General features: G+C 43.0%; 1 protein-coding gene across 18 annotated transcripts in view; it reads right to left on the minus strand.

Moving 5' to 3' along the window:
* cadpsa (Ca2+-dependent activator protein for secretion a) overlaps window positions 1-26,361 on the minus strand; it is a 100,034-nt gene that overhangs the window by 43,435 nt on the left and 30,238 nt on the right. For 11 of the 18 annotated variants that reach the window (XM_035387577.1, XM_035387572.1, XM_035387568.1 and 8 more), the window contains exons 4-12: window positions 21,523-21,603; window positions 20,181-20,417; window positions 18,830-18,951; window positions 12,733-12,844; window positions 11,395-11,534; window positions 9,124-9,190; window positions 5,465-5,573; window positions 4,468-4,680; window positions 2,131-2,142 (exon numbers count right to left, since the gene is read on the minus strand). In XM_035387577.1, the coding sequence (XP_035243468.1) occupies window positions 2,131-2,142; window positions 4,468-4,680; window positions 5,465-5,573; window positions 9,124-9,190; window positions 11,395-11,534; window positions 12,733-12,844; window positions 18,830-18,951; window positions 20,181-20,417; window positions 21,523-21,603 (1,093 nt within the window). The remainder of the gene's footprint in view (window positions 1-2,130; window positions 2,143-4,467; window positions 4,681-5,464; window positions 5,574-9,123; window positions 9,191-11,394; window positions 11,535-12,732; window positions 12,845-18,829; window positions 18,952-20,180; window positions 20,418-21,522; window positions 21,604-26,361) is intronic. The other 7 variants (XM_035387579.1, XM_035387573.1, XM_035387571.1 and 4 more) reach the window with 1 other exon arrangement.

Consider the following 26,361-nt stretch of genomic DNA (forward strand, 5'->3'; position numbering starts at 1 on the left):
AGGAAGGGATAGAGGGAGAAAAAAGAGAGACAGATACAGAAAGGGGGCGGGCAACCCGAGCACCTAAAGCAGTGGAGTTTCCTGTACATGAACCTCAGCTCCACAGTGCACTAAACCTTCCCATTTTGTAATCTGTCGAACCCCCCACCCCTTGTTTCTCAAAAAAGCAATCTGTTCTCTTTTGAGCTCATTAAATACCCCTGCTTTATGGACAAATGATCTGAAGCCATTCTCTGACATTAGATATAGTGCCCAGACCGGATGCACTTGCTTTTGTTTTGCAAATGAGTTTGATTCCACGTGATTTGCTCGTTCACAGCAATGATTTCAATGATGTAGACCTGTCCCCACTCCCATAACATGGCTAAATGATTGATGGAGCCATAAATTCACATGCTTCTCAGAGTAGAGGCTAGAGTGGGGTCACACTGTGCTTTCAAGATGTCATGCAAAACTGAGAGTATTTCCAAAGAATCATCATGTATGGCATTTCTGCATTCCCTTTCAGCATTTGCAAGTTGACAATACTTCAGTATGCTGCAGAGAATTTAGGATTTGCAGGGACACTTGATGCATCCTTCTACTCTATCACAACGTAAATGCATACTGGTGCAAATGAACAGGCTCAGGATGAGCCTAGCCGTATCTTTTCATTGTAATGAATTTGTAAAATAAGTACAATTCTTTTTTCCCCCCACCAACAAATGTAAAACATCACACTAGCAATAGCCTAGTCAGGCAATCAAAAAAGAAAACAAATAAGAAAGCTAAAGAATAAAAACTGAAGAAGATTAAAAAATAAAAATTAAAAAATTAAAAACTCCCTGGTAATACAGGTCTATCTTGTATCCAAAATGTCCATCTCTAGAAGAAAACTGGAGTATCACATGGTAAGGAGGGAAGGCATCACCTACTCCTTGTCATTGGCATTCAGAATACTCCAAGTACATATTTGCCAACTCTCATAAAGAAAGATTAAAAATGAAATAAAATAACAGAGATTGTGCCCTCCAAGTAAAGCATGGATAATAAAGTATTATGAGTACCCGTCACATTCTTAATACTGTTATTTTAGTACATCCCAATCAAATCCCATGAGTATTAGGCTATGTATGGTTCTATACTAGGATTCTATACTGGAATCTGCAGTTACATAACATCTATTTGTTCATCTATTTAATTCTTTCTAACATCTATTTGTTCTTTCAACAAAATTATCTTACCACATAATTGTCCCATCACATGATATTCCTGTTGTAAAACATTTGTTTCTGTTTTAATTTGCATGGTGCATGTTATGCTCAAAAATATGCTACGAATACTTGCTATGTACAATAGAAAAAAACCCTGAAACATACTATTCCCACAATGCGTGCAGGAAAAGTGTGCAGGAACTTGGCATGTAAATAATTTTGTTGCCTGTAACTCAGTGGTAAATTATGGTTGTATCCAGGATCAACCATGCAGCCACCACACTGTTTTATTAATGACATTGCACTTTTAATGTGGTAATTACGAGCTGCTACAAGTAATTACTTCCCGATGATTCATAGTTATTACTTGAAAACAAAATTCAGCTACTATAAAATCATCAATACATCATTAATAAACCAGTACCTTAAGTTATATCATGCTATCCTTACTCTCTAAAACATCAATAACATTTTACATAACGCCTACAACAATTTAGCTTGACTGTGACCTACATAAAAACACTGTATGTTTTCTATTTGCTTTTCTTTTGTCAATACAATCTCGTATTCTATTATTGATGTGCCAGCTTGTACACAGAGGGCCCTGAATGCTGTGGTATGCTAATGTCGCATGGCACACTGCCAGTAAGCTGCTTTACCTAGAGGAGCCTTAAACCCTAATGCAATTGTGGAGAGAGAAGGCAATTATGCAAAAAACATAACTATTCAAAACCCAAAGTAACAAAAATTATAGTCACATGCAGCCTAAACTGGCAAGAATGGAGGCTTGAGTTTTAAACCTAAAACTAAGAAATAAAAGTTTACTACTAAAGGCTAAGATATGAAGAGAGGTTCGAGAAGGAGAAAAAGCACATTGCATTTGTCAGATAATCTTAGGGGATTATCTGAGCTGTGCCAACTATAGGGAAGCACTTACCCTTGAGTCCAGCTAGAAGATAGCAGGGTAAGAAGGAACAAACCAGAATAACATAAAGACTAGCAACAAGGCTGAGGAAAGCAGACAGGAGCCTTAACCTATCAGCTGGAGTAGTAAAGGGTACAAGCAACGCATGGAAAAGAAAAGACAAAAAACACAACCTGGACCAAAGACAGAAAGACACAGAGAGACAGAGTGAGAGAGAAAGAGAGACAGAGAGAGAGAGAGAGTAAGACAGAGAGAAAGAGAGAGGTACACTTTCTTTTCCTCAGCACTGTGCTGCAGATGATTTGCTTAGGGTTCTGGGATTGATTTAATCCTACATGCCAGTGTACAGAAGCTCTGTTGTGCAATGTAAAGCAGTGCCTTTCTCCTTCCTTGACAATGAATAAATGGGAAGCAAGAGAAAATACTGATACTGGTGCACACACTTACCTCAGGAGCCCAATATCATCACTTAATGTAGCTCTAAGCCTGTGCATGCTACACTAAATGTTGCAAGTGTGGCCATGGTTAACTATTTATAACATCTTTACATCAATTCTCAAGCATTCTTTTTTAATGAGTAATAAAGGTTTGCACTTTTTTTAATTAGTGAAGGTGTTACTTCAGCTGAATAATCGTAAAATAGCAAATCCCTTTACAACTGTTTTCTGAGGTAAAATTATGTGTTAGCATTAGCATTGTTTTTTCCCCTCCCCTTCCTGGGATGCAGATTGCCCTGGAAACCCTGTGCTGATGACTGGTGGACAGTACTTTGTTCTTAAGATGTTCTTAAGGAGGGTGCCATTATACCTGTACGTTGATCAACCTGTGCTTAGTTAGTTAGTTAGTTAGGTGGACATGTACTTAGTTCGTTAGGATGACCTGTACTTAGTTCGTCAGTTAGGTGGACCTGTGCCTAGTTAGTTAGTTAGGTGGACCTGTACTTAATTAGTCAGTTAGGTAGACCTGTAATTAGTTAGTTCGGTGGAACCTGACAAATCTTCTGCAGCAGAGGTCTGAGGCAGGTTCCTTCCTCCCTACCCCATATCCTTTAAGACCGCCAGTAACTGGAACCAGACGTGTGTTTTACAAGGGGAGAACAGGGGTGCTGTGTTAGTAAGCTGTGAATGGCATCAGTCAGATTTGGAAATCCATTGATTACCAAAAGTCTGACTTTCAAACACTGTGCACAGAGAAATTAGTGAAAAAAAAAAACATAATACGTTTATAGATTATGTTTATAGATTTGGCACAGCAGTGTATGCTTTGTCCTTTGCGAAGAAACAAATGCAATTAAAGTATTTAATCGAAATGCACCATACATTAGCATGCTGACTTATTTTAAAAGTATATAACCAGTATATAACGTTCTAGTATCCTATGCATGAACTGGGATGAGAATAATGTTGCAAAGGATTGTAGTTGCTGTAGTTGTAGTTGTAGAATTGTAGTCTCTCTTTTTGCCATCTATATTTTGGTGTTCCGGAGAAAAGGGCAATGCAGATATCACTGTGAACATATATTTTCTCTACAACCCATTTATTTTGAACGAAAAGTTTACACAGTAAGTAAGTAGCAAATGAAAACTGCAGTTAATGTGTATAAAATCCAGCACTGGAGGAATGCCCACCAAAAGACATTGATTTGATCATGAATAGCAGGATCTATTATGGCAGTCATGTAATTGTATGCACAGTGATTTCATATGGAAAAGCCTTCCCTAAAGACTCATAAGATGCCATATGGTATTCACTGGAACAGAAATAAAATTCACACTGTTGTCTTTTGTCAAATGTCAAGTAGCAAAACACAACAGAGGGGGTGGTTAGAGAGAGGTTTTTTTTAAAAAAAGACCATTACAAGTGAATGAGCCAGGGGTGTTTGCATTGCTTTAAACAGGCTTACCTTCGCTTGAAAATCAGTTCGGTAGGCTGCTTAAAGGTGCAATGGTAAAACCGGCAGAGGTGATCAGAATAATTTGGACTCTGAAGGGAGGTGGTGGTATGATGTGCTTGCCCATTAGGACATGGGGGAGGGGCTGCAGAGGCGAGGGGGGGGGGGTGGGGGGGTAGTCTGTCTTGTTGTTCGAAGAGTACCAGGCTGTTCTATAGGGGGGGATAGTCTGTCTTGTCGTTCGAAGAGTACCAGGCTGTTCTCTACGTAGCATCAGTGAGGTGAGCATGTTTTAAACTGCTGTTTGAGGGGTGGAGGTTGGGGGTAAGAGCCACACTGCTAACCGGACACAGGTAAACAACGCTGAGGTGACAGCGTGTGACAGCGTGTAACAGCGACCCCCCTGTCGGGAGGCTGGGTGGGTGCAGAGGCGTGGGCCGTGCAGCGGGGGCTACTTACAGAACTGGGAGATGGGCGCGTCCAGCTGGGGTGCGGTCCCTCCCTTGGCGTTGAGCTTCTGGACCTGGGTGGGGGGCACGGGCTTGTGAGACTGACCGGTGGCCCGGTACATGGCCTGCACCCACAGGATGCGGTCCTGCTCGTCATCGCTGGCGAAGATCACAGTGTCCCCCTCCTTCACAGCGTTGAAGAAAGCCCTGCCTCCATCCAGACCTGTGAGGCGTGGGCCACCAAAAATCAACCTCACACAACCACCTCACACTCCATTATGGCCACGTCATTTACGGTGTCTTATATCTCATCCTCACTGTTCATATGCACCAGTGACATATTTACACCAAGGTTTAATTTTAAAAACCAGTTTTGCATGCAGCCTAATTGTGTTCCCCTTGGCAGAAGTTGATCGTTAATTTTCTTGTAATATTGCAGTATGTAAAACAGATAACCAACGAAGCAATAATTGTGACATAGTGACATTGTGACAGATTACCAACTAAGAAATAATTAACATGAAAGGATTTTTCAATTGCCTGTGTTTGTTTTGTGACAATTAGATTTGTCGATTTATTATTTTCGAGGGATTTTGCCTTAGTCAAACACCACCTTGTGGCTATTTGCCTGTCAGCTGGCAGCCAGCATATTTGTCTTTTACAGGCAGTATGTCTATCCTGGACTCATTAAATTGAATCAAGTGTTACTATCGTTCTTCGAAAATATAGTTTGTGAGACCAGCAACCGCCAACAACTGATTATCCAACACTTGCATTTATTTGCAAGTGAAAACAAATGGGATTGCTGGACAAGTGTCGATTGAATCCAGGCCTCAGTCATTATCCCTGCATTACTATTGCCAATTCTAAAAGTTTCAAATAAAACATAATGATCAGATTCATCATTTTTAAAACATATATTCATATATTGAACATTGCTCTTGAAGCCCTGATCACTCATCAGTGTGCTATGGACAGTGGGTGTTGTAGTTCTGCTTGGACTGTACCTGGCTGGGGGTCGGTGTAGTCCACAGTGTACCCGTCCAGCTGTAGCAGCTCCTGTGGCTCCGCCTTCTTCTCCCTGTAACTGCACATGGCAAAGGTGTACTGACTGACCTGTAACAGAGCAGAAGGATGGCCACGTCACTCACTCATCACTGCCCTCACCTGTACCACAGGGCTCAACTTCACAAATCAGCTTGTGCTGGATTCTGCGCACTACGACTTTGATGCTTCTTTATTGGAGTATATTATATTGTATATTTATTACACTAGAATAAAGATAAAAATAAAATAAAAACACAATTGAAACGACTGTCAATACACACAGTATCAAACCAAAAACATCAAAAAAGGAAAAAACAATAAATTAACCCATGTCACAAATAGTCAACACAATTCTTTTGAGAGAGCGAGAGGGAGAGAGAGAGAAAGATAGACAGATAGAGAGCACAACAGAGAAAGGGTGACTAATTATATTTGGCAGAGTGAGAGAGTGGCTTTGTTAAGCTGTGTTTAAGAGACAGTGGCTGTGTTCAGCTGGGAGAGGGGGAAGACTGTTTGACTGTGTTTGAGAGTGGGAGAGGAGGAGACTGTGTTTGACTGTGTTTGAGAGCGGGAGAGGGGAAACTGTGTTTGGCTGGGTTGGGAGTAAGTGAAAGATGTAGACTGTGTTTGGCTGGATTGGGAGTAAGTGAAAGATGTAGACTGTGTTTGACTGGATTGGGAGTAAGTGAAAGATGTAGACTGTGTTTGGCTGGATTGGGAGTAAGTGAAAGATGTAGACTGTGTTTGGCTGGATTGGGAGTAAGTGAAAGATGTAGACTGTGTTTGGCTGGATTGGGAGTAAGTGGAAGATGTAGACTGTGTTTGACTGGGTTGGACAGCAGGAGAGGAGGTCACTGTGCTTGGCTGCTACAGGGAGAAGGGGGGCTTTGGGGCTGTTGCCGGGGCGGCTGCCAGAGTTGGTGCGGTGGACGCGGGACGGGCTCTGTCACTCAGAGCAGACGTGTACGGGAGTGACACTCTGTCACAAACAATGTGAGCCGGATTGCTAGGTGCCAGTCATATCAAGGCAATCCCGAGATCCCAGCGAGCAATGCAATTGTCACCTCTGCTGCAAGTGGCAGCTTTCAGTCGCCGCGCCCCGCCCCTGGATGACACGATAAATTCAATGTCATGCTTCTGATGAGCGTGGGGCCAGCTGCGGGGCGAGAACCCGCCCGCCACCGCCGCCGCGCCGCCGGGATGCCATCGGGGCACGTCACAAGCCCCCCGACAGGACCCGGCGTTAAAGTTCGGGATCGCCGAGGACTAAAAAGCTGTTGTGGTAAATCAGAGGGTTCCATGTCCCACGGGCTGGTGACCCGCTGTCAAACTGACTGTTAAAGGATTTTAAATGACTTTGCTCCTGATTACCCTACATGCTTTGCTCTTTTAAATAACCTTGTTATTGTCGCCAGTCCATAAACTGCGTCGGGGGAGCGGCGGTTTGCGGCGGCGCCAATCGATGCAGCACTCGGCTGCTTTTTTTCCGCGCCCAGTTGTGACTGCTTGCCCCCCACCCCCCCCCCTCCCCAACAAACCCCCCAAACCATGCAGGACATTACCATATTCAGCTGCTTAAGACTTCACCGCAGAGCCAACGAACGAAAGGGAGGGAAAGAGAATCGTGTCTGTGGGCTGCTTTTGAGGCTATCCCCCGGACCCCTGAATAATTACACTTCACTTTGCATCATAAATATTTGGTTTATGGTTCCAAGTTTCTCGGTCCAACGGTGACATGTAGTGGCATCATGCTAGAACTACAGGCTACAGTGCAGTGTTGTGAGCTCGGCGCATGCTGTGGTTTGGGAGGGGGGGGGGGGGGGGGTTAAAATATGAGTCATCAGCACCATTGATTGGAGCACTGTTTCACAGTTTATCAAATTGTCTACTTAACATCTATATGCAATTTGACATTTCAACTTGCCAGGTGTTGCCATTTCTATTTATTATGAAACAGGAGCCTGGGTAACGAGAACTGCGTAAGGATACGTTTACAGCACGGCAGTCATCTGCCCAGGCTTCACGGCTGCTTCTAATAGGCTCATAAGATGAAGCTTAAATTGATGAGTACGTTTATTTATGTATAATGGATAAGTAATTTCAATGTATAAATACCCCCGCAATAATGGAGGATATTTATGTTTAAGAGGTGTCAGCTAAACAAATCAGATGCTCATTACCTATCATAACAGATTTGTCATTTGGTGATATCCCATAGCAGATATTTTATCTTGAATGTCACACATATTCATGCATCAGCAATTTAGAGAAGATTGTGGAGCAGCACAGAAATAGTACGTCATACCAAAAGAGCATATTCTGTGCATATCAAAGAAACTATAACACTATGCAAGTGTTTATTAACCAATTGTGTACGTGGTCAGAAAATCTGTAGACAATTATTTACTTCTATAAAAATTCATATATTACCAATAATATTACTGTTACAGATAAAACAGAGAGACAGCTTCTCTATGGGCATCATAACCAAGTGTAAATACTGCCCATATGAACTGTAATTCTGATACAAAGCAATATATTTCATAAGGGTTTTCAGTCACTCCAAGCAAATAATGTAGACAATGCATGCTGTTATGTTATTTTTTTGTGAATGGCATTCATTCTGAAAGCACATGTAATAGCACCAGCAGTGTCAATAAATTTCAATTGCACAGATCACACACACACACACACACACACACACACAGATATATATATATATATGCAATCTGAAGATCCTTAAATGTACACCATGAGGAAAAAACGTGTGAATATAAGTATTTTAAATACACTGAGTAGGGCAATGCGAGAGCGATTTACAGTGGAATATTTTTAGTCACCTTTCCCACAATTTATCAACACAGACACTAAAATATTTTCCTACTGTTTAGAATGAATAAATACATTTGAAAATACATATTTCTTTTGTGGCTGTTCATCCAGCAGGATAAACAGTACTGGGGAACCTAACACACAGTGAATAAAAGACTTAGCTCACATTTTACATTATTAAAACAGAAGAAAAAGGAAATAGAGCATGAGAAACTAAAATAAACACACATTCACCCACACGAATATACATGCTCGCGCACACACAGTAATCAAAATGGACAGACCACACTGTATTATTAAAACAGAACAGGCAGAAATAGGAAACAAATAGAGCATGTGAAGCAACACACACACACACACACACACACACACACACAGTGGCAGACTATTGACCAGTATTTGTCACTTGCTGTATGTGTAGCTGGAAGCGAGAGTGAATCTGTGGGATCATTTAGCTGGGAGTGCTGAACCACAGTACACTTCGGTTTGTCAGTGCCCTGTCAACTCTTAGCTCTCGGACATATTTTACCCACGACTGAGGATACAGTGTGCAGAGAATTAACTGCAGAGTAAAATGGCTTCTGCAAAGATCCTACGTGGCATTTTAGTACCACATCCTTTTGTTCCTACATCTTTCTTGAGAAGAGAATTATGTAAACACTGCCTCAAGATTGGGAACATGACTTGCTTTGTTTTATGCAGTGATCGATGTGCTAATGACAGCACGACAAGTTAAGTGACATGTTCATCTGCAATGACAGGGACACAGTATAGCATCCAGACATACCTGCACCAAGACAAAGAATCTCTTCTTCCACCTCTTCCATACGTTTTTTCCAATCGCCCACAGATACCTACACAATAAAACAAGCCTTTATTGGATTCTGGACTGATTTACACATCTGAGCTGTTCATGAACAAACATGTCAGTATGTTATTCATCTGCAGATAACGTCATGATTAACTTAGCTGATCTGACTGCTAATTGAGCAGCACTAGGGGTTTGTAATGTTGGCCTCTCAGAGGGGAAAACATATCAGATTTTCTCTGTAGGATTCATTAGTCTTTTACTGTAAAATTGAATTTATTTTAAATGTGTTCAATCCTGTGTGGTTTTGTTTTTGAAAATTAAAACTATTTCAGTAGCTGTAAGACAAAAGACAACGTGAAATGAACACCATGCTTTGTGCAGAAAGTCTTTTCTGCCCCCTAGTGGTCAATATAGAACATTACTCTGAGAGAAGAGGCAATTTTCACGAAGCATTAACAGATGTGTTTATTGAGCCTTTTGGAGATTTTCTCCCACTATTGTACAGGAGAAAATGAATGGACACAAGAGTGCCCCGTTAGTCAAGTTAAAACCTGGACAAGGCTTATATATTTGGCTAATAGGTTGTCAAGCTGAACTTCAAAGGTTAATTGGCCATTAGTCTGAAGGAAAAAGAGTTGGAATTTCTAAGCCATGGAAATGTTGCGTGACAGAGACACAGATTTGAAGTTGCTAAGGAAAATTAAACCAATCTCTCAGATACACGGCCTGCAGCACATTCTGTGTGATAATGAGCTGCCGAGCCCTGTTCAGCAGTGCCGTCCACGCTGGCGGCAAAGCTGTGCGGAGAAAAGCGGTCGAGCAGCAGGCACGGGGGCGACCATTTTACCCAGCGCACGCTAGCCTGACAGAGGAGCCCTAACAGAGCAGCCTGCCAGCGCAGTAAGGTCTGAAGGCAGGGGGCATCTCAAAAGAACAGCGAGGCTCAGGAGCCAGTCTTACAGCTCCGCCTCGTGGTACGGTTTGGGGCGGCGGCCTTGTCGCTCTGAATAAAGCAGAGCCGGGGGAACCCCAGGCCCGGGGAACGCTGGGAGACTGACCCGGCCCTTGTGCCACCCTGGTACAGAGATGTTCCCCCAGCACCAGGGCACCCAGAGCCCGTACACAAAGCATATGTGGGAGTGACAGAGGTCCTTCCCGTCTCCTGGGCAGAAAGGCACTGTGCTCCTGGCACTGCTGCGCTGGGGTTACTGGACCATGGGCAATGACATTAGCAAGTCATTACGCACTTCAGCCCTCACTACTGCACTGCTCATTTATTTCATCTCTTTTACCATACGACGATGATGACAGTGACGATTATTATTATTATTATTATTATTAGAATGCAGTATCTCATCCATCCTTAATCCTGTTTTACCATGAGCCACCTTTGAATTTGTGACGATTCTTGTATATTTCCGTGGCTATAATACGTTCTTGATATCAGCGGAGGTATTTGACAACTGAACTAAACCTGAATTGGCTGGGAAAAGATTTGTAAACCGTCATATACAAGATACCCACAAGATGGAGCTAAATGATTTCCCTGTACATGCCGGGAATGCCTATCGAGCTCGAGACATCTGAATCCAGAGCAATGCGGCTTTCGTAATGTGCCTTTTCAGAAAGTGCAATCGTGTGAAATGTCAGAGTGCACAGAGTGGCAGACTGTGCTTGCCAGGTGGTTCAAATGGAAGTGTATAGCGGTCTGACAAACGACATATTCAACACAGTCACTACTGAATGACCAAATAACAATACGGTGCTCCAAAAACTTTAATATATCTACAAACTTCACTATTCCTGGTGAAATGTCTGGTTTTGTATTGAATATGTAAAAGTTTATCCTCAGATTCGCCTGCTGAAAATTGACATCATAGTAAGGCAGAAGATTTGTTTGTTTGAAAGTGTTCAAACTCGACTGCTGGACATAGTAGTAAAAAATTGCCAGTTGGGAGGCTACTGTGTGGTTCATCTTGTTCATCTACAGGTTGCGATGAGCGTAGCAGTGTGAGCATGACTGGGCTTTCCAAACTGGGGAGACAAGCGGGCAAAAGCATTAAAACAAATTGCCCATCTGTTTCCTTTCTCCACCTCAGTGACAATGCTGTGTATGGTTACTCTCGCTGTGAATTCCATCTGCCGTCGCCCTGTGTGCCTAACAGTAATGCGCAGACTGCAGGGTAACTGAGCTCCGTCCATCAGCATGTAGAGCCACCTGGACAAAGTACGGCGGCTGGAGCTTACCCACAGTGCTTCATGTTTTGCGGCTTGTCCATTCGGATGGCCAGCTTGATCTTCAGGTCGTGGTCAGGGCAGGCTTTGGATACCTGCATCTTGTGCATTTCGGATTGCTTGGGGCTGTTGGGGGTGGGGTGCAGGACAACCTGAGAATGCAACGAAACAGGACAATAGCAGTGAACACACCCAACATTCATTCACAAAAGAGATGGATAAGAAGCAGACAAGCTGTCTCACGCAAGTCCCCTGGTCTATCTGCAGGAATGTTAGTTTCACCACAGGTGTAACTGTCCTGTTTTCAAAGACAGGCTCACACGCTTATTTTACCCTGGGGCAACGACATCACCTCACAGTGTCCTTCATGAGTTGCCTAACAGCTTAGGTTATTCATATCTTTAAATAGACATTTATCTTATTTGCAAGGATTCATTTGTGAGGATTAATACAAACTAATCAGCCATTCATTCATTTACATTTTTTCAGTGTCAATGTAAAGACCTATTCTAGATAGGAGGCGGTTCTTAGTATTGCCCTTCTACAGAAGCTGCAATGAAAGGCAGACAGAAGCCGAAGAGCTTATAGAAACTTGCTCCTATTGAAAGGGATTTATATCCAAGGTCAACACAGCAAGGGGAATTTTGCATATTCAACTGCTTTTCCATTGTGGGCCAGAGGTTGAAGCTTTGGTAAATTTTTTGCTGTATGTGTGCGTGCGTGCTTGTGTGCTTGTGTGCATTTGCATGTGTGTGTGTGTGTGTGTGTGTGTGCGCGCGTGCGTGTGTGCGTTTACGTGTGCGTGTTTGCATGTGCGCCTGTGTGTGTGCATGTGTGTATTTGTGTGTGTGTGTGTGTGTGCGCGTGCGTGTGTGCGTTTGCATGTGCGTGTTTGCATGTGCGTGTGTGTGTGTGTGCATGTGTGCGTTTGCGTGTGTGTGTGTGCATGTGCGCGTGTGTGTGCGTGTGTGTGTGTGTGCATGTGTGCGTGTGTGCGTTTGCGTGTGTGTGTGAGCATGTGCGCGTGTGTGTGCGTTTGCGTGTGTGTGTGTGCATGTGCGTGTGTGTGTGTGCGCGTTTGCGTGTGTGTGTGTGCATGTGCGTGTGTGTGCATGTGTGCATGTGTGCGTGTGTGCGTTTGCATGTGTGCGTGTTTGCATGTGCGCCTGTGTGTGTGTGCATGTGCGTGTGTGTGTGTGCATGTGCGTGTGTGCATTTGCGTGTGTGTGTGCGTTTGCGTGTGTGTGTGTGCATGTGCGTGTGTGTGCGTGTGTGCGTTTGCGTGTGCGTGCACGTGCGTGTGTGCGTGTACTACTTTGAGAGACTCCGAATGTGTGTGCCAGGTCCTACCCTGCCCAGCTCCTTGTCCTCCAGCGCCAGGACGCCTGTGCTCTCAGTGAACAGCTTCACTTTGACAGCAGGAAGGGGGTGAGTCGTGGTGAAATCCCCCTGAGTTCCCCAACTGTAGGACAGACAGCACAGCAGAGTCAGGAACAGCAATGCCTAAAGCCTGCCATTAACCAGCCCACAGTGTGTACCTTCAGCAACTCCCATGTCCTACAATAAAGCCCATACAGTATGTACCATACCCCACTATAAACCAGTCCATACAGTACATACCATACCCCACTATAAACCAGTCCATACAGTACATACCATACCCCACTATAAATCAGTCTATACAGTATGTACCATACCCCATTATAAACCAGTCCATACAGTATGTACCATACCCCACTATAAACCAGTCCATACAGTATGTAAAATGCCCCACTATAAATCAGTCTATACAGTATGTACCATACCCCATTATAAACCAGTCCATACAGTATGTACCATACCCCACTGTAAACCAGTCCATACAGTACATACCATACCCCACTATAAACCAGACCATACAGTATGTACCATACCCCACTATAAACCAGTCCATACAGTATGTACCATACCCCACTATAAACCAGCCCATATAGTATGTACCATACCCCACTATAAACCAGCCCATATAGTATGTACCATACCCCACTATAAACCAGTGCATACAGTGTGCACTATACCCCACTGTAAACCAGTGCAGACAGTGTGCACCATACCCCAGAGTAAACTAGTCCATACAGTATGTACCATACCCCAGAGTAAACTAGTCCATACAGTATGAACCATACCCCAGAGTAAACTAGTCCATACAGTATGAACCATACCCCAGAGTAAACTAGTCCATACAGTATGTACCATACCCCAGAGTAAACTAGTCCATACAGTATGAACCATACCCCAGAGTAAACTAGTCCATACAGTATGTACCATACCCCAGAGTAAACTAGTCCATACAGTATGAACCATACCCCAGAGTAAACTAGTCCATACAGTATGAACCATACCCCAGAGTAAACTAGTCCATACAGTATGAACCATACCCCAGAGTAAACTAGTCCATACAGTATGTACCATACCCCACTATAAACCAGACCATACAGTATGTACCATACCCCACTATAAACCAGTCCATACAGTATGTACCATACCCCACTGTAAACCAGTGCAGACAGTGTGCACCATACCCCAGAGTAAACTAGTCCATACAGTATGAACCATACCCCAGAGTAAACTAGTCCATACAGTATGAACCATACCCCACTGTAAACCAGTCCATACAGTACGCACCATGCAGCTGAGTTCTGGAATGAAACTATTTCACAGTGATTGGACCAGGCAAATCAGGACCATCATGTGCACCTGTCAACTGGCCTTAGTATCAGCAGTTACACAGAATGAAAATTAGAATATCAGTGATACCTCTCGGACTTATCATAGCATTGACCTTTAAAATTGTGACAAATCCTGAAGTAAAAGGTCTCGGAAGAAGCTAAATCAGCACAAAGAAAGCAGCAGCATGAGTCTGACAATCCGCCTGCCCTTTGCAGCCATATTTACTACCCGGTATCAAAATTGCGACTGACATTTCATTTATCGCAGAAGCGGGGAGCGGGCCTCGTGTGGGACTGATATTAAATGTTTGGACCTGTGCCGGATTATGCGGCGCTAACATCTGAAGTTATTATAAAAAACGGAATTGAGTGGAATTTAGAGGGATTGCAGCTCCACAGTCTCAGCCCGGGGGGAGGGGGAGGCTCTAGCTCGAGAGAGAGAGAGAGAGAGAGAGGAACGCTGTAGCCGCTCACTCGTACCATTATCAAACCTCCACAGTCTCTCACTGGTGACAGCTTCAGCCCCGAGCTCTCAGCGTCTACTCACACAAACAATGGCTGGGGAAGCAGAACACGGGCCGCCATTTAAACAGGGAGCGTTCCTGCTCGCCGCAGCCGGAGAATAAAGAGCTATGAATGACACGGCGGGCACCTCCAGTGTTACCGGAGGACAGGGTTTTAGCAGGCAGCGGTTTCGGGGAGGGGTGGAATGGTGCGTGATGTCATCGGCTGCCATGACAACAGCCAGTGCATATCGGTACTAACAGTCAGAGAGGTGATTAATATTCATGTGTGCTGCACGTGGACTAAATACGTGGAGTGAATTTCAGAGGAGTAGGGTGGATAAATTTAGCCACAGGGACCAGCGAGGGACATTAGTCTGCGAGGAGGGGGTGGAGATAATGCAGCCGGAATAAAGAAGCAGATGATTAGAGCTGAAATTCACTGAAGTCCCAGCAGGGGCCGCTCTACCCTCCCAGAAATTATCCAGCCTTTGTGACCAACAGCATCACTGTGGTCTGGGACAACAGAATAGGAAGGTCTGTGAATGGAACATAGATGGTAAACTGCGTGACTGTAACTGGTCGCCCTTCACGAGACCATGTCCTATATTTATGTCCCATGAAATTGGATTTGGATGGTGGCTGAACTGGATGGTGGCTGCAATGAAATTTGTCATGCATTGTTTTCCTAATTTTGTCATTCAGAGTTCGTTGCTCAAAGACACTGTCGTTATGTTGAGCGCAGTTTGGAGGCTCAGACGTACAGTGCGATTGCAATCTGTCAGAGAGCGTAAGAAAAATGGCGTCTGAAGATTCATCTGAGGTACTGCATCTGGTGAGATCTCCCCTGATTGCCGTGGCATCAATCACGGTGACACGCACATCACTTCAGGAATCGCATCAATACAGAAGTGAGTACGCTAGCGAGTGCTCGCTGGCGTTAGCAACGCCGCGCGGTCAATCTGGCCTGACGGTCCTGCTGACAGTGACGAACTGCTAATGTCCACGTCCATACCTTCCCGCGTGCCTGTCTACGTGATGTACAACGCCTCTCGTTTGAAAAAAAGCACAACGGCCTCTTTCTTTCACGGTGTGCGTCTTCCTGCCGTTTTCGCCCTGAGATATCTGTGTTCCTCTGCCGTGGCAGTGGCGAGAGAGCTCGACAGCCTTATCCAGGCCGGCGGTTTGATATTATAAAACCCAGACAGAAACCAACAGAGCGTTAGAAAGAATGACTAACCGCAGTACGTGAGGGGCGAAGGCTGTGTGCTGGATAAACTTTGGGCACCCTTTTGTCTGCCCCTGTGGTCTGGACTGATTACATTTTCTCATTCTCCGTTTTGTTCATGCTCATTTGTACCTTTTCTAAGATGAGGCCTGCTTGGTTTGACGTGTCTGGCCGCAGTGAGGAAGACTCTTATTTAAAGTGAAGCAGAAAAAGAGCAACACTAAAACGCGGTGACCTGGTTTCAGCTGCAGCAGTGGATTTATAGTAATGCAATCAATGCAAAATTTGATGTATTTCTTATGTCACCTTCAGAAGATCCATTGCTTGTATGCATGTGTGCACATGTGACTGCCTGTGTAATTCCATGGAGATGTCTGTACATATCTAGCAGCACGTGCACTCGTCTGAAGATAAATGTATTTAGTTATGTACTGCCCATACACATTCAGAGGATGGCAGAGAACAAGAATTCTCATGTCTTCTTTGCTGCTTGACAAAAAATTCTTATTCTTTTAGTCTTAAATAGCTAATTTTACATTATGTTCACGGGGCTGGAAATGTGCTTTAGCAATTAAAGTTTTATGACCTGCTAAGGGCACAAAAGCAGCTCCTGAATTAGCATGCCCAACGCCAAATCAAGATAGCTGCTACTGGTAAGTCGAGCACTTGGTGTTGTGTAAACCTTGTGTCATTTAGGCAAAGCTGCGAGAGGAATTCGATTAGATGCAGGAATCATAAACCTGAGTGCTCCTGGGCGTGTAAATCAGATTCATACTTTGTCACACCTCTAGATGGCAGTGCAGGAATTTCCTTCCATTTAAACATGTCACTGGCACGAGCCAGACACGTTTACATTATGGAATACGTGAAATCCTTTGAAAGGGTGTGAGCTGAGGAATACGATGGGGCGTGTGACACCTTTTTGGTCACAGTCTCTGGGGTGAGCTGTGTATTTTGGTTGGCACTGAGCCCTGGTGATGTGAGTCCTGTAGGTAGAGTACAGGTAGGTGAAGAAGCTGAAGACAGGAATGTACAGTACCAATAGGGCCCGGTCAATTCAGCCCAATAGTTGCAGGTCTACCCTATCACCTATTTATTCATATATTTATTCAATACTTATCTAATTACATTAGATCTAGCCTCATTCTGAAAAACAAGTTTTTTAAGCCACAAGTAAGTACCATGCCATAGCTTATGTACAGATAAAGCAGACAGATTAAAGAGAATCAGGCTTTAGCTAAGAGATACAGGTATTTATAAAAGCTGATTGTTTATTGCAATATTTTTATTCATTACGAAAGCCTATTTGTCTGAGTGTTTCAATTTTACTTCACATTCAAACCATGGTGAAACCATTTCCTTTCTGGATAATGTTTATACAGCAAGTATCTTTTCTGCCAGCAGGGTTTCTGTAGGAGGAAAATTCAGTGAGGGACAGGAAGAAACAGCGTGGTTGAGTACAACACAGGAAATAAAAATACTGTACGAGTGGGCAGGAGCCATTAGAAACCCAATTGAAGGCTTTGTACTGGGCTCTTTTAGGTCTGCTGGTAACAGAGCTAATGCACTGGATTTCTGTTGCCTATGCAAAGGCCACCATACTGCAGAGAGGTGCTGTCGCAGGCACACCTGGGATGTGCCAAATAACTGTGTAGTTTAACGTCCACAAACCTTCAAACAAAATAAAATGAGCCCTCGTCTGTAGCAAAAGCAAACCAATTGCGCAGCAAGGCTATACAACAGGACCCACTGTGGAATAAAACAGTTAACAAGCTGTGTTATTAAACAACAGGCAGCATTAATTTATGTTTTAATGCAGAGCTTTATCACTGTAGCACTGGTGTTGAATTTGTAATTATTACTGATCACACCTGTATTTTATCAGAAAAATTAGGTTCAGCTGGCAGTGTGGTAATGATGCCATCTATGTGACTGACTGGCAGCTGTATGCAGATCTCTAAAGGACTTGTTTAAAGGATTCAAAAATGTTTTTATTTGGATCGAAACTGGCCTTGGCATTAAAACAGGTCTATTATAATAGATAGGTAGCACTGTATGTGCCTGTGCACTACAAATGTGTATATTCTTAGCACATTTGTGTATGAGAAATTCGAAAAGTTTGCCAAGGAAAGGTAATTACCCTCAATGTACCAAAACAAAATGAGTTTTAACAAGGGAGAGCAGTTGCTGTAAAGACTATCATTTTAAAAATATCCAAAGTGCCTCATCATTCCGAGATGACCTCATCACATGTAGGTCACAAAAAAAAAAGGAAAGGACAAGCAGACAGCCCAGGGGAGCCTGCTCGTACCCGCGGTGGCCATTTGGCATGCACTTAAATTAAAGCAGCAGAGCAGGACTGCCGCTGCGCGCAGTCAGGCGTCTGATCTCACGGAACACGGGGAGCTGCGGCGTTCCGCCCTCCGCCACCCTGCTGCGGATTTACTCTGCACATCACATGCAGCGCGACCCCTGCCGTCTGCAAGGCTGCAGGATTACAACACTGCCGCAGAGGAGCGCACCCCTGTGTGCGCGTGCGTGTGTGTGTGAGTGTGAGTGTGTGTGTGTGAGTGTGTGTGCGTGTGTGTGTGTGTGTGTGTGAGTGTGTGCGTGTGTGAGTGTGTGTGCGTGTGTGCGTGTGTGTGTGTGTGTGTGAGTGTGTGTGCATAAGAGAGAGAGAGAGGGAGAGAGACTGCATATGATTTGTTGCTAAGGGTCCTGGGATTGATTAAATTGCACAATTTTGTGTGAGGAAATGGTTTCTGAAAAACAAGATTAGTGGCTGCACTTTAAGCTGGTGCACTGACTGACTCCATTACCTGTGCAACACATTCCTTTCAAATCATGTTTTGTGCATCATTTCAAAGTGGTGGAAAGAGCCTCTGTTTATCATGTAACAGCATAATATCCTGCTCAGCTAACTGAGAGAGTGGAAAGGCTATGGCCAGGAGTTGACAGTGGCAGGATTAGAATATGTTCTGGTATTCATACAGACGATGGACACTTACGTGGGTTTGGAAGCCTCTGCCTGGTCAGTCTGGAGCTTCTGTCCACCCTCCACCTCCATCGTACAGTAAACTATGCGGTTGGGAGCCAAAGACTTTAATCCTTGCACCTCCATAATCACAACCTGGGACAGAACAAAAAGAACCAAATACCCACCCCAGCTGTCAATCACAGTGTACCATGCCCCAAACACAGCCCTGTTTCTCAGGTCCATTACCAAAGGCCATAACGTAATAGCAATCTCTGCACATCACTTTGTATTCTAGCCAAGCCAGGCTCAAATAGATATATTGGACAGCTTGGGGAGTAAATATCCCTTAAATTCACATAAGGGAAACTGTAAGAAATCCTTTTTGAATCTGTATTCACCAAAGCTATCCATCCTGGGATGGGGTTACACTCTCTTAATGGAATTTGTCAGAAATGATCTATGCATGATTTCAGTAGTACAGGTTCTTTGCAATTTGCAGCTATATAGTCATGTGATACACTTGACTCCAGTGTGAGGTCATTTCTTTTCATCAGCTTTGCAGTTTCGTATGTCAAATCACAGACATATGGAAGTGCGCTGATAATATTAGTTACAGACCAGCTTAGTCCACTAGTGTCATGCTCTAAACAGATAATAAAGAAGCTCTGAATATATAACTAATATATTTATTATTTACTAATTTATTCTTCAGAAAGTCCACCGTAATCATTTAATGTGCAACTTTCATTATACATCAGGTTGATCGGCGCCCCTGCATCTGTGTCTATTGATTGGGTCAAACGTTTAACAAAATTAACATAAAATCTATATTCATTGAATTGCAAATCAGCAGTTGTGGTATGTTAAAACATAAAATGGTTAACAAAATGGCACCAGATAGCACAATAAATTGTGTCCTAAACTGAAGCACATAAACTACACCTCCAGGGACTCTTTTTTACTTTGCGGCTAAAAATATATCCAGACTGCTACGAGCAGAGGAGCGGGGGATAAGACCAGGGAAAGATAATTTAGCAAAGCTTTGGCTGTTTGCACTTCACCTGACAGGGAAAACCATAAGATGAAGTGCTCACTGTTTAAATAAATTCAGTCCAATCCCCGAAATTCAGAGGACACACTATCATCATTGTTATTTATGTCCCTAGCAGATGTCCAGACAAAATAACACTGCTTACATTGAACACATCCTCCATTTATACAGCTTGATATATGGCAAAGAAACATATTAGTAACATTCTATTATCAAGGGTACAAAAATAATGCTCCACCTGGGATTTAAACCTGCAACATTCTGGTGACAAGAAGGACTGCCTAATCACTTTCCATGCTGTCAGCCATGATGAGCAATGAGGTTACCGTACCTCCAGAGTGAAGGAGAGCACGACATCAGACTTTGAGAGCTGGTTCTCGTCCTCCTGTCCCATGTCGATGATGGAGGTGTTGTGGCCTCTCTTCTGCAGCTTCTGCAGTTTGAAGTCTCCACCCTTGGACACTGGCATGCTCTCCAAGTTGGCCATCAGCAGGTTGACTGAGGACTTGAGCTCCTCGATATACATGGCTTCCATTTCTTTGGACACAAATTTAGGAAACTTGCCCCCCTTTGCAAAAAGAAGAAATAAAGGCACATTTGGTACTCAACATAGACAAGACGGTTTATTATACCACAAGTTGCATAACAACTCCAGGAAATCAGGAGGATAATTTAAAATGAATGTGTTTATTTCTTTAGTAAATGTCCTCAGGGCAACTTACAAAGCATATTTTATTATATTTTTTATTTATGCAAATATATTTACTCAAGGAATTCGGGCTTGCCTGGGGGTATAACAGCAGGGTCTAACATAGGAGGCAGACTTTTGACAGCTGAAGGGATCCACAAAAAGACTGTGATGCTTTTGTGTCAGTGAAACCATTGCAAGAAGGTACGAGTAAAAAAAATGTAATGATGTAATGATGTGTTTGATTCATAAAAATGATAGCAAATTACCACTACAAAACGCATGTTTTTTTTTTGGACAACCTGCAATCCGGTCATAATGCAGAACTTCTGAACAAGGGTTGACACATAACACAAGTTATTTGCCATTACACGCAAGACATATTTACTTCATTACATTGATTACTTTATTACAAGAGGACACTGAACTTGTCCCTGTAAGTTTGTACTGCTATAATGTAGTAAGCAGGCTATATAATTATAAGGACACAAACTTGTAAACTGCACTCGCTGTTTGGGTGTGGTTGTGCTGTTACTTAATTTGCATCATTCCTTCAATGAATCAGTGCAATCGTCTGCAGCTGTCCGGATATCAACAGCACAAACCGCATTCAGTTTAAAGTGGATCTTCCTTTTTATTCTTTACCAACAATAGTAGAGCCAAGCTTTGAAAACCTTGCATCTGTGTAATTAAGTAATTAATATGAATACAGTAGGCCTACAGCGGACAATGAAGCAAAAACAAAAGCAAAAAATGTAAATTCATTTAAATATAGAAAAAAACCATCCATGTGGGTTTTAAATAAAAGCCTCTGAAGCCTTTTCACACATTTTAATTCCCCAGTCTATATAATATGCAGTAGCTGCGTTGTTTTTCTAAATTTTTCTATTTAAAAATGGACTAAGAAAAGTGCAGCAGAGACGTCGCCATCAGGCATTGTTTGTGGTGGATGATGAAAATGTGTGGTGGATGATGAAAAACGTACTCTAGCAATCTGTTCGGCCATCTGAAGTCGTCCATCCAGCTCTCTTCTGATCTGGGCTGCCTGTTCGTCTGGGTTATCCAGCTGAAAGTCAACAGGACAGGCATGGCTACACGAGTGTTGCATTTTCCCTGTAAGACGTCGATAATTTTGGCTGATTGACAATCGATAATAATTTGTTGTTTGGGTAGCATCTGTGCATTCCAATATTGCAACCACGTTGATCTAAATCACTGCACGAAATTGCAGTGCACACTAAACACAAATTTGCGAATGTGGTCTCAGATTTATTTTCACCTATTCCGCCAGATCAGGTCAAAGTACCTTTTTATAAAATAAAAAAGCCTCATGGAAGAATTGTGCAATTATACTCCGCAAAACAACAATTTATGAAAAAATGTATATTTGTTGGATTACCTGTACAATAGTTACATATGCGTAGTCTCACTAGGCATCAGATGCATAGCACAAATAACTTTAATTGGGAATCGAGTGGCATTCCGTAATTTGTCAAGATGCTTACAATCAGACAGATGGAGAAAATAGATCTGTTTCCAGGACTGTGGTTGTATAGGAGATTGGAACAATGAAAGCAAATTACAACAGGTATGGATTCAATCATAACTTGCAATATTCAAGCACCACACATACAAGGTCATGCTTTAAGAGTGGCGCTCCATCAAATGTAAAGCCTTTAAGAGGTAAATACTATTGGCTCAAACTGCTAACACTGGTATTTAGAAAGCCAGCTCAATCAGAATTAAACATACGAAACAAGCAGACATTTCACGTAAGTTAATCTTCTTCTTCACTGTTGGAACACATAACTCTAAATTACATCTGTTGAAGCAGGAGTATGTAGGAACCACTCTCTGGCTGTTTAAGGTACCTTATCAAGTAGCTGAAGAAGATTTATGGCAGTCTGTGACATTAAGAGTGGAGGGACTGAGGCTATGAGGCCTGGCTTGAGCTACGTACTTAAACACACATTAAATCACAAGACAATCGCTTTGATTTCTTTCTTAGCTCAAAAGCTGCAAGGCACTGTAAAACCAGGGAAAGCCACAGAAAATGCAATAAATAAGATGAAACGCATCAGTTTAAAGCAATATTATGGAATGATCTGATGAGGTACGAGCACATCTTTTACCCTGTTCCTGTAAATGGGTGGATGAATTCTGTAAGTCACACCCTGTATGCTGACTGTATGCTGCTGCTAAGGGAGCACTAAGATAGCAGGGCTATGGCTTGTTTGATCGCCAGTGAGCATCACGGTTGGTTAGCTCACCATCTGCACTCATGGAAGGCAGTAGTGTCGCAGTGTCCCCTTTCCTGTCACCAGCTGTCCCTGTTAGATCTGACCTAACTATGAACACTTTCTATACCCCCACACACACACACGCACACACACACATGAACAAACACAAGAAAGTCACACTTGTCCTTCAAAATCACAACCAGTGAGCCAAATTGAACCTCCTTTCCCACTCTTAAAAGTCAATTCAGTCCATCAACCAAATATGGCTGACAATCTCATGTTAGCAGGTCTACTCCCCCTGGGACTTTCACTCTGAGTGATGGTTTAATACTGGATTCCTACAGTGGCAGGGATAAGCACACAGAGAAGCAGATTACAGAAGAGAGGTAGAAAAGATGCGAGGAAGAGCCATGTCGAAAACCCTGTTTCTCTTAGTCTTCCTCTCTGTTCACATACAGTTTCCAGTGGTCTTTACACTTTGTTTCCAATAAATTCAGCCTGTACTCTAAAACTAAAACACATATGCTCTCATTTCCACATTTTCACTGTCTATGAACAGGATTATAGAAGGATATCTCTCTGTCTCAAAAACACACACACACACACACACACACACAGTCCCAACGGTATTGCAATCACTTACTCCCATCATACTGTATCTATTCTAGCCAGGAATTCTGGCTAACAGAACTGCAGGTCTCCCCAGCAAATCCTCCAGCTCTAAATCTCATCGAAAGACATTGAGCTGCGGTACATTCCTTGACCATTTTCCACTATAATGACACTCACTGAGAAGCCAGCGAAATTACATCATGAGTGGCCATTATGATTGGCTGTGCTCAAGAGGAGTATTGATAAAACAAGTGAGGCATGCTCATCCTCATCTTGGTTAATCTGCTGAGTGCACGCAGAGACATGTGAGGTGTTGAGCAACTGGGGAAACCTTCTCATTGTTATTTAACACAGTAATGAGAGGGCAACACTATGTCACTGCCACTGCGACAGATACAGTGTAATCAGATTTCGTGTAAGCAAGGCTCAAACTAATTAGATTCATTAAATCTGGCTAATCTCTCCTGGCGAAGGCAGAGCTGTCGGCCTGACGCAGCCCCTGTGAAACCCATCAGTTGCTCAGGGACCCCATCCCCGTGAGTCACATGAGCACCGTGTCACTGTTCATGGCCAGAGCTGTCTGGCCAGCCATTAACACTGTTCAACGAGTCTCCTAATGCGGTAACAGTGGTGCGGTCGCTGTTGCAATGGGCCACAAACCAGCGTTAAGTACCCTTCACTTAGTGAACTTCTGGGCCTGGTTGTGTTTATTGGGACTTAACCACAAGAGGTGGAGAAAGTGGATGCATGCAGAAATCTATTTGCACAATATTTACTCTGTTCAATGAGGTGTCAGAGAGAGCAGAGACACTGCAGAGAATGTAATTGGAGTGGGTGTAGGTGCTGTTTGATACAGGCACAGGAAGTGCCATGCAGTCAAACTAAAAAAAAGATATCCTCGCCTCTCTCTCCCCTCTCTATCATCCACATTGTTAGCTGTAGATTAAAGAAAATGAGTCATTACTGATTTTAATAAATCCTGTTCCAAACCGTCATGCGTATTCGGTCCATTCACAAAAGATGTCCTATGTTTGGCATTAAATGGAACATTCTAGATGTGGGTCATGCTGATTTCCCAGCATGCTATTGTGCAAGCTTTCATCTTCTAGTGATGGTTCCTAATGGTTCCTCCTGAGCATTGCACATCATTGCCACTATGTACTTTCCTCTTTCAGGGAAACAAAGACACTGAGCTTTACCAGTGTGATACAGTTCACTTGTCAACTAATTTGGCAACTTCTGGTCACCCTGCCATTCCTGTCAGCCTGAGCCATGTGATCAAACTCGTCTCCTTCAATGGGAGAATAAGCTCAAAATCCGCCAGTTCAGTCTGCACAAGGTTGGATATGATCTAATGACAGTACCATGACAGAGGCTGGCATACACGTGCCAGTCTGTTGCCAGCTGCCAAACCTCTTTGTGGGCTTTCTCTTTCAGGCAGTATATGACCCATGCAGGGTTTTACCAGGTCAGTAGGACACAGCCTCAGTACACTGAAACCCATTTCATGCCTGCAATAACTACTCGTTCTTTGGGGAGTTCAGCAATCACCAAAATTTGCTTCTCAAACAGTGTTTCTGAAGAAGAAAAGTAGAAATTATTTGCAAGTCAACGGATAAATGTTGATCAAATCTGCATGTCAGTTATAGTCAGGTGGTGCTGTATCACAAAAGACCACAGTTCTCACCCTCACCTGACAGGCGTGTACAATCTGAAACAGAACCCAAAGCTAATACTGAACTCCAGTACAGAATACAGTCAATAACAGACAAGAAGAGATGCAATTAGTCCAGCCTTGTTCCCAGCGTGCATCTAATTGCCTTTTGGCTCTGGAACAAATCAATATCTGAAGAATAAGTAAGATGAAATTAGTCATAATCTGCACTGAAACATTGCCTGGCGACACTGGAGAGAAAAAAAGAAAAGAAAAGAAAAAGGTGCTCTACAGCTCCCAACATCTGTTAGCCTACTTTCTGCCTGGGAGTAACAAAATGCAGAAACTTTTGCGAGTATTCTCACATAAATAATGCATGCAGAGACTAGTGCATGTCAGTAATTTACAGTTGCTGAAATAGCAGAGAGGACAGCAGACAGAAAAATCCCTCTGCACTCATTTATCTTATCGTGGCATTAGAATGTTTCCCGACCCCCCAGACAATAGTACCCCAGAGCAGTGTTGCGTTTAAATTAGGCTCCATCACTGCCACCGTAAGTCCCATAAGGCATGAGGGATGAGGCAAAACAAGAGGACAGTCTTGGAAAGAACTGATGTTGGGTTATGCTGTGGGCCACTCCCTGCATTCAAGAAAGATATGAAGATTTTCCATGCAAAAGCCTGCAGTACAGCATTGCTTATTAAAAAAAAAAAGATAATCTTGTGAAAGCAAAAGCACTGTCAAGTTGAAAAAAGTAAGCTCTCCCAAAGCATGTCTGGCAAATACCAACTGCTGAAAAAAAGCTATAATAGTGTACCTTAGCTGTAAGGCCTGGTCTAGCAGAAAGAAAAGCAGGTTGATTTTGATTGGACAGAGTATTAGAGGTCTGCTATATTGATCTTCCCTGTAGTAGCATAAGGCATCTCCAGTATGGGACTAAGAGAGGCTTCCTGCACTATTTAAAAGAAGGGCAGCAGTTCTGGCAGGCTGAGGGCTGTATCCTAAATAATTAAAAACCCATTTATAGTTCACATAGAGAGGTTGCAGCCACCTGAGATTATCATAAAAAAACAACAACATCAAGAGTAGGGGGTGAATGAATAAATAAAGTGTGTCCAGTGGATGGGCTTCCGGGCTTGAAGTCCAAGGTCAGGGCAGAATGAAAATGACGGGCTTGTGCTGTATAAAACTATATTTTTTATATCTATCTATATATATATAAACTGTTAAAAAAGTTAATAGTATAAAAAGTTAACTTTTTTAACAGTTTTAAAGTTAAAAGTTGAAAGGGACAGTGCACTCTGCACACAGATGTCT

Source organism: Anguilla anguilla, chromosome 13, assembly GCF_013347855.1.
Source record: "Anguilla anguilla isolate fAngAng1 chromosome 13, fAngAng1.pri, whole genome shotgun sequence".
Lineage (NCBI taxonomy): Eukaryota > Metazoa > Chordata > Actinopteri > Anguilliformes > Anguillidae > Anguilla > Anguilla anguilla.